General features: G+C 45.8%; 2 protein-coding genes across 2 annotated transcripts in view; one reads left to right on the plus strand and one right to left on the minus strand.

Moving 5' to 3' along the window:
- The window catches only part of ABCC11 (ATP-binding cassette, sub-family C (CFTR/MRP), member 11), a 73,731-nt gene extending 66,896 nt beyond the window's left edge, over window positions 1-6,835 (minus strand). Inside the window, exon 1 of the mRNA XM_012655011.1 lies at window positions 6,594-6,835. Coding sequence (XP_012510465.1) covers window positions 6,594-6,835 — 242 coding nt within the window. The remainder of the gene's footprint in view (window positions 1-6,593) is intronic.
- LONP2 (lon peptidase 2, peroxisomal) overlaps window positions 6,658-8,666 on the plus strand; it is a 136,890-nt gene continuing 134,881 nt past the window's right edge. The window contains exon 1 of the mRNA XM_012655012.1: window positions 6,658-7,066. Coding sequence (XP_012510466.1) covers window positions 6,834-7,066 — 233 coding nt within the window. The 5' untranslated portion in view covers window positions 6,658-6,833. The remainder of the gene's footprint in view (window positions 7,067-8,666) is intronic.

Here is an 8,666-nt window from a genome sequence, read left to right on the forward strand (position 1 = left end):
CCATCTCCACCCCCTTGGGCCAGGCCAATCTCTTTGGATCTATCAAAGGCTTGCTTATGAAACCATCTTCTTGCCATATCCCAGTCTGTAACTGCACATATGTTCACTTTCTGCGCTACGCAGGGAACCTCACGAGGACAGGGATATGTCTGTTTTGCCCACTATTGAATCTCAGGGGCCTGGAGTGTGCTGGGAGGAGAGCAGGCTCTCAATGCCTAAATGAATGAGCAAAAGAAACATCACTTTTCCTTTCTTTGACTCTTGGTTTCCACAGACTCCAGAGGGAATCGTCACAATTTAGGAACCTTAAGTAATCAAGGTGGGGGTTTTTTGGGGGGAAAACAAGGAATATGCTTTTCATTTTTGCCTGTCTCAGTATGTGACTCACTCCCCGGTTGACCTAGAACATCCGTGTGCCCTAAGGTGGGAGGGGGGTGGTAATTAGGAATATTTCCAAAGAGATAGAAAGAGAACGAAAGTGTGTGGTAGTGCCAGTGTCCTGGGGGCACAGCCTGGGTGTCTCACTCAGAAGGGTCCCAGGTTTAGTTTAATGCTCTGCTATTGTCGTCCTGAAACTCTTAATGAATTTGAACAAGGAGCCCCACACTTTCATTTTGCACTGAGTCCAGCAAATTATGTAGTTTGTCCTGTTGTTCAGGTATAGTTTTTGACATTCAAATATTGGATTGTGCTTCAAGCAAATAGACCACAAACTAACCCATTATTTTCGGAGAAGATTCTCTAAATTTCTTTTCGCACCCCTTCCCATCCCACTTCCTTTTACCAAATCACAACTAAATTTGGTACACTCAGTTTCTGGAATTCTCCTGGAAACCAGTTACGATAGACTTCCCAGCCATGGCACCAGACCGTGAGGTTCACTTGCCATGTAGTGGTAGAATGTAGACCCTTTAGGAGTGGCAGAAAAGAGAAAAGAGAAAGAAAGAGGTGGATTAGGTAAGAGAGGGTGCCATATACTCTTTGTATAAGACTCTGGCAGGTATTACAAAACTTCCTGTACACACACACGCACACACACACACACACACACACACACAAAAAGACTCTGGGAGGAGGCCAGTTTTCTGGCTGCCAGAGGCACATCAACATGAAATTGGCATGATTCAACAGAATGAGGCCTTGGGGTTAGGGTCATAGTGTACTGCTGTACAGTTTATTCGCACACAGATCCTCAGTGAAGGGCATGGGTCATGGGCTGAAGGTGGCAAACTCCAGATGGCCAGTCCTGTACCCTGGCATGGGCAGCCTATAGTGGTGTGGTTGCAACTAGTGAATGAGTGTAGTGCCAACATACACATTCCTCTACATTTTACTCTATGTTAACGAGTAAGAAGAAAGCACAATACCAAACATGAATGTTGGCTGTAATTGGATCTTCACCCGTTTGTCAATGACCTGAGTAAATTTGCTGAATAATTTTTTAAATATTGAAAGAATTTTCCCTTATTTTTTTCACTATTCACAATGTAAAGGCTACAGGTACCACACACTTGTGAATTTAATCTGCATTATTAATATTTCCTACATTTCTTTCTTAAGCCTAGACAATCAACAAAATAATAAATCAAGCGCTGGTGTGTAGGCTTTGCTGATTTCTGTGGTGTAAATACTCCCATCACAGCTGATTTCCAGATTCCGTACCAACACAGCTGCACTGAATGCAGAATTGGGAAGAGAAGCACAATATGACATCATTATGTAGCATTTCTACCATCCAGGTATAATAGATGTATGTAACCTCAAAGGTATAAATAAAAGTAAAAGGTAGTAAAATAATTAGGAAATGATACATTTTGATATACTTTAACTATAAGTTTATATAATTTAATTTTATTAATGTTTGTATTTAAAAACTGGGCTCTCAAAGTTCCCAAAAATTTGAACCAGTGTTCTCCTGAGCCAGTCTGAACAGGCTCCCTCAGATCACTGCTGCATCCATCTTGAAAAAGTGGTGCCTTTTTCTAAATCCTCCTCCCTCTGGGGACATCCTTTTCCAATTTACTTATAAGGGCTCTATGGACTATTGCTGGCTGTGCCTAGGGGCTAGTTGGCTTTCCTGGCTCCCCTGTGGTATAGATGAGAACCAAAAGTTGCTAAAAGTCTGGGTAAGAAGCTTGCAAGAGGTAGCCTAGTGGACACAAGCTGCAAACAACTGGGAATCATGGATCTTGGAGGGGAGTACAGTGCTGACAGAGGCAGGATAGGTGGGGCCCAGAAACTCAAGGAACACCCCCAGGTGAGCGAGCTAAAAAGCATCACTTGAAGACCTACACAAGATCAGTTGGCTTCTAACTACAGTAGCACAGGCAGTGACGTGGATAAAAGATATCACCTGGGAAATCCTAGAGCAGAGGACACTGCCTAGGTCCCCAACTCTTCCTCTGACAGGTGACAACTCTGAAAATGAGCCTTTACTGAGTATTATTTAATGGAAGTATTTAAATTATTGGATCAAACAAGATCTTAAGATGGTAAGCCTAGGCTGGGCGCAGTGGCTCACGCCTGTAATCCCAGCACTCTGGGAGGCCAAGGCGGGCGGATTGTTTGAGCTCAGGAGTTCGAAACCAGCCTGAGCAAGAGCGAGACCCCGTCTCTACTATAAACAGAAAGAAATTAATCGGACAACTAAAAATATATAGAAAAAATTAGCCAGCCATGGTGGCACATGCCTGTAGTCCCAGCTACTTGGAGGCTGAGGCAGAAGGATCGCTTGAGCCCAGGAGTGTGAGGTTGCTGTGAGCTAGGATGACGCTGCGGCACTCTAGCCCGGGCAACACAGTAAGACTCTGTCTCAAAAGAATAAAATAAAATGGTAAGCCTAAACATTTATTTTCCCCCCATTAACCAGCAAGTGGAGGATCGTGAGTAAAAGCAGATTCTTAGAGACCAACTAAAGAAATTAGATTTTATCTCACCTTTCAGATATAATATGATATGCCAACCTGGTGTATTCATATATACCTGCGAAAAGATGCAACCGGGATTTCCTAAGTGTGACTCTTTCCTATATGGATTTTGTCCAGGAAACTAACAACAGGGAAAACCAAACCAAATGAAAATTAAGAAAATGCAAACGTGTAATGGATGTTTGCAGAACACGAATTGCACATCCCAGTGAAACTGGAGCTGAGCCACACGTTAGTCTGGGCCTCCGTCCAGTCCAACAAGGCCCACCTCCACTTTTGGACTGGCAGGGGGAATTCCCTCCAGAGCTTCCTTTGGCAGTCTCTGAAAATTTCCCTGGCCTCCCAGCTTCCTCTCAGGAAGAAGTTGGAGCTGAAGTTATTCACTCTAATAGGTGGCAACACCATCACCATGGTCAGGGTAGGGACCAGGACATGACTGGGAATAAAACAGAGAGGAAACAGATGCTTCCAGCCCTGTGTTCTCCCCTTTCCCAGAAGCAAAGCTCATGATTGCAAACTTGGTTTAGACATGGGCCATTTACATACGGGACAGGAGGGCAGTGGCTGGAGCAAGGTAACCTGAGACAACAGCCTTCAGGAAGAGCTGATTTATTTCCTCATTGTTCTCTCCACTCACCCAGCAGGGTCTAGTGTTCAAGATCAGAAAGTGCATGGGGGGCGGGAGGTGAGGAAGTGCCTAGGGCAAGGGGCAGAAGCACCTGCAACCCAGGCCCTAAAGGAGTTCTAGTGATCTGGCCTTGCTCTTCCTGCACCTCAGCCTGTGCTATTTAGCTTTCCCTACTCTTCGGTTTATTTCCTTCTGTGAGCCCCCACAGCTTCAGCAGGCCATCTTGCAGATGGCTGAATCCCCACATCCCAGCGCCTGGCCTTTTCCTCTGTTCCAGAAGCCGGGACAATCCTCCCCACCTTGATCTTTGCACTAGCCCTAATCTCTGCCAAGAATATTCTCCCTCGAGCTCCTCTCGGAGCTGATCCATTCTTGTCATTCAGGTCTCAGCTCAAACACCGTCTCCACAGAGCAACCTTCCCAGACCTCCCTGCCTAACGTCCTCATCCTCTCCCGAGCACCTTTTACAGATTTTCCTATTTCCTTTACTTATCACTTTCTGAAATTGCCATTTATTTCTTTGTTGGCTTATTTATTTTCTGCCTACCTCATTAGAATGTAAGCTCTTTGGGACAGGCCTGGTGGCTCATGCCTGTAATCCCAGCCAGCACTTTGGGAGGCGGAGGTGGGAAGATCATTTGAGTCCAGGAGTTTGAGACCAGCCTAGACAACATAGTGAGACCCCCATCTCTACAAAAAATTTAAAAATTAGCTGAGTGTGGTGCATGCCTGTAGTCTCAGCTACTTGGGAGGCTGAGGCTGAGGCTGATCACTTGAGCCCAGGAGTTCAAGGCTGCAGTGAGCTATGATCACACCACTTCTCTCCAGCCTGGGCCACAGAGCAAGACTCTGTGTCAAAACAGACACACTAAAAACCAGGGACCTTGTCTGCCTTGTTCACTGATGTATCCTTGGATCTAGAAGAGTGCTCAGCACATAGTATATGCTTAATAAATATTTAATGGAAAATAAATGAAGAACATGCACAGCCTGTCAAAAAGGAGCCAGGAAAGCCACAGAGTCATAAAAGGCTTCACATTTAGATTCTTGATGGCCTCCCAAGGAGACCGACACAGTCCATCACAGACATACAGTGACAGGATTGAAAGACGTTCATCAAGCAAGCATGTTAAACCTGGGCCTATTCCCACACCATACCTTCCATAGTGCAGCATGAATTTGTATTTTAAAAAATACATACAGTAATTATTGTGTGAGCAGAATACTTACACAGCATTGTTTAATGTTGTTGGGGCATGTGTGTATATTAAAAGCATTAAACATTTTGAAACACTTAAGTGTTTTAAAAATATACCACAAAGTTTGTAAGATGGTTTTATAAATTCTTTGTTAAAACACTGGGAGCCTGAAAGAATGCGGCCCCCGCCTCCTTACCCTTGGAGAGACCCTTGACGAAAGGTAAGTGATTGTGGACGTGGGCAACGCATATTTGATCTCCGTATCTCCCCCAGAGTTGAGCACAGGATAGGGGACGTAGTACACATCCAGGGAAATGACCCTGAGCCTGCTGATTACACCCAAGATCTTCAGCTACCAGCTCAACTTCTCTCTAGGCTCTAGTGGCTCAGGCCTCAACCCAGAATAATCCTTGACAACTGTTTTTCCTTCGATCTTCGTGTCCAATCCATCGGCAGTTCTGTTGAAACTACAATCAAACATAGCTTGACTCCACCTGCTCCTAGTCTAAGTCATCATCACTTCTCGCCTGGACAACTGCAACTATCTCTTTCTGACCGCCCTGCTTCTGATCTTACATCCTTACATTCCACTTTCCTCGTGGCAGCCAAAATGAACTTTTGAAAACATAAGCCAGATAATCACCTTGAAATCTCCAATGGCTTCCATCAGGCTTTGCGTAAGCTCTAAACTCCTTACCAGAGCCCACGTAGCCCTCTACATTCTGACCCTGCCCCCTTCCTATTGCAATGGTCAAATCTGAAACAATATATTATTGGATAATAACCCATAAAAATAAATATTCACAAGTCTATACTAACATCAATAAGTAAGTAAACAAGTGGGGGAGATCGGGTAGCTTTTTCTCACAGAATTCCAAGCAATAAATATAGAATTATCTCCTCACAAGATGCTTAAAATTACAAAAAGAAAAATAATTTACAGTGAAGAAACCGCGGTGGCTCAATCCTGTAATCCTAGCACTCTGGGAGGCCAAGGCACGAGGATCGCTTGAGCTCGGGAGTTCATGACCAGCCAGAGCAAGAGTGAGACCCCTCTCTACTAAAAATAGAAAAATTAGCTGGTCATCCTGGTAAGCCTGTAGTCCTAGCTACGCGGGAGGCTGAGGCAGGAGGATCGCTTGAGCCCAGGAGTTGGAGGCTACAGTAAGCTACGACAGTGCCACAGCACTTTACCCAGGGCGACAGAGAGAGATTCTGTCTCAAAAAAAAAAAAGAAAAAAGAAACCTGGTAGACATCACCTTCACCAAGATTAAAGTCATCATTAATGAGACATTGCACCATCATGTATCACAACAAGGTTACAACACTATTTCTATGGTATTTGGCCCCCAAACTGCATACCATTGATTTAATCATGAGAAACACGAGATAAATCCAAATTAAAGGACCTTCTACAAAACAACTGACCGATATCCTTTAAAAGTATCAAGGTTTTAAGAAACAAAAACAAAGGATTGAGGAATTGTCACAGATTGGAGGAGACCTAGGAGATATCGTGACAAAATAAAGAGTGGGGTCCTGGGTTGGATCCTGGACCAGGTCCAATTAAGGACATTAGTGAAAAAACTGGCAAAATTTGGGTAAGGTCTATGGAAGTGATAATAGTAATGTCGATTTCCTGGTTTGGGTACGTGAAGTCTGATTAGGTAAAATGGTATCGGGGAAGCAGGGTGAAAGGTATATGGGAACTCTTTGTTATGTTTTTGCAACATTTTTGTAAATCTAAAATCAATGCGAATAACAAGTTAAAGACATTTCAAGTATATAAAATTCAAACCCAAACATCCATCCTAACGCCCTCTGCAAGTGAGCCTAACCGAGGCGCAGCTGACAGCGGGCTTCTGTGCGCCTCTTTTCGCGTATCTACGACTCGGAGCGACGCGGGCGGCTCCCGGAGCAGCGCGAAGCTGCGGCGTTTGAGCCTGGGGGCGGACCGTAGCGCGGGCCGGAAGCGGCGGGGCGGGCGGCCGTGAGGTGTGCTGGCGGTCGGTAGCCGAGGCCGTGCGCTGCTGTCTGTCCGCTCCTTTCCACAGCCCCCAGCGCGAACAGGCGTCGCCATGTCGTCGGTGAGCCCCATCCAGATCCCCAGCCGCCTGCCGCTGCTGCTCACCCACGAGGGCGTCCTGCTGCCCGGCTCCACCATGCGCACCAGCGTGGACTCGGCCCGCAACCTGCAGCTGGTGCGGAACCGCCTGCTCAAGGGCACGTCGCTGCAGAGCACCATCCTGGGCGTCATCCCCAACACGCCCGACCCGGCCAGTGACACGCAGGACCTGCCGCCGCTGCACAGGTAGGCCCGGAGCCCCGCGGCGGCGGCGGGCGGCCTCCTGCGGCTCCGGCCCAGGCCGGGCCGGCCTCTGAGCGCGGAGGTTCGGTTCGGGGCAACCTTTGCGGCTCAGTTCTGCCTCTTAAGTCTCCTCACATGAAAAATGGGGGTGACAGATAACTACCCGGCGATCCCTAGCGAGGTAATTCATGAAGCAGTTCGTGGCACCTGGTGAAATCTCTGTGCAGTTACCTGCCGCTGCTGAGGATACGACTGATTCTCCTGCCCACCCCCACCCCGCCCTTGGTCTTCGGTCTCCTGGGCCAGTGCGCTTAACTTTCCAGGCCCTTCCTTTCTCCCTGGAGAATTTCTGCCTTCTCTTTCCTTGCCTTTACTCTTTCTCCCTCCCCCCTATTCCCCGCGCCCCTTTTCTACCTCCCTCCTATCATTTTCGTTCTCTGAGACACTCTACTTAATACCTTTTCTCTTTTTCCTGTCCGGTTCCTAAACTGCACCGCCCCTCCCGTTAACTTTTGGGTGCCTTCTACACTCCTTGCCACCTTTTTCCTTCTTCTCCTAGTACCTGTTTCCCTTCCTAAAAGTGTCATTCCAGCTCCCATTTTTCCCTTGTCTTCTTTTCTGGAACTTTCCTAATCTCTCACCTCTGCTCCCTATTTCATATCTCAGCATTTCTCTTCTTAGGCCCCAGGCTTACCACTAGATTGCCCTAGTTGTGTGACTTTGGATTGAGAGGCTTGGTGTGTATCTGTTTCTTTCTTCATCTGTAATTTGGAAACTGACAGCATGCATCTCTTAGGTGTGTTATGAAGCTTAAATAATGTGTATAATCTGCTTTACACCCTGCTTGATGGATGGTCGTGCTGTCCAGTGCTGTCCAGTGCATGTGGCTACAGAGCACTTGAAATGTGGCTCATCCAAATTGAGCTGTTAGAGTGACTAGTTGTCCTGGTTTGCCAGGACTGCCCTAGCTTTGGCATTCAAAGTCCTATGTCCCAGAAAGCCTTTCATCCCAGGCAAACCAGGGTGATCTGTCACCCTAAATATGCTATCAAGTGTGCAAATGCACAAGAGTTTGGAAAAGCTTAATATGAAAAATGTTTTGTTGATTATTAAATTTTATCTAGATTAAATTATCGGAATGGTAATATTTTGACCACTTGAGATTAAATAAAACATTAATACTAAGATTTCACCTGTTTTTACTTTATACTGTGGCCACTAAAATTATAGATATGGCTTACATTATATTTTTATTGGACAATGCTGATATTCTGTCAACAAATATTATCTTCAAACCCACCTCCCAAGCCACTGCCTCCTATCCTTAACTCTGCTCAAAGTGTTTTTCCAATTTAGAGTTGGTCCTTCCCCTGCGGTTATCCCTCATTGTTAAATTAGGTTTTCCTGACTCTGGATGTCATGAGTATTAGAAATGCCTCATTTTTACTCAAAGTCTTGTGACTATGCACATTTTTTTAGCACAGTTTGTAGCTTCAGATCCTCAAAGGAGACTGGTACTTCTCTTCTCCCCTCCTTTAAAAAAAACAAACAACAAAACCCATAACAGCCCAATGTTAGTTCACATTGTAAAAGCCTTGCTTTT

This window comes from Propithecus coquereli, unplaced genomic scaffold (genome assembly GCF_000956105.1).
Source record: "Propithecus coquereli isolate 6110/MARCELLA unplaced genomic scaffold, Pcoq_1.0 Scaffold458, whole genome shotgun sequence".
Taxonomy (NCBI): domain Eukaryota; kingdom Metazoa; phylum Chordata; class Mammalia; order Primates; family Indriidae; genus Propithecus; species Propithecus coquereli.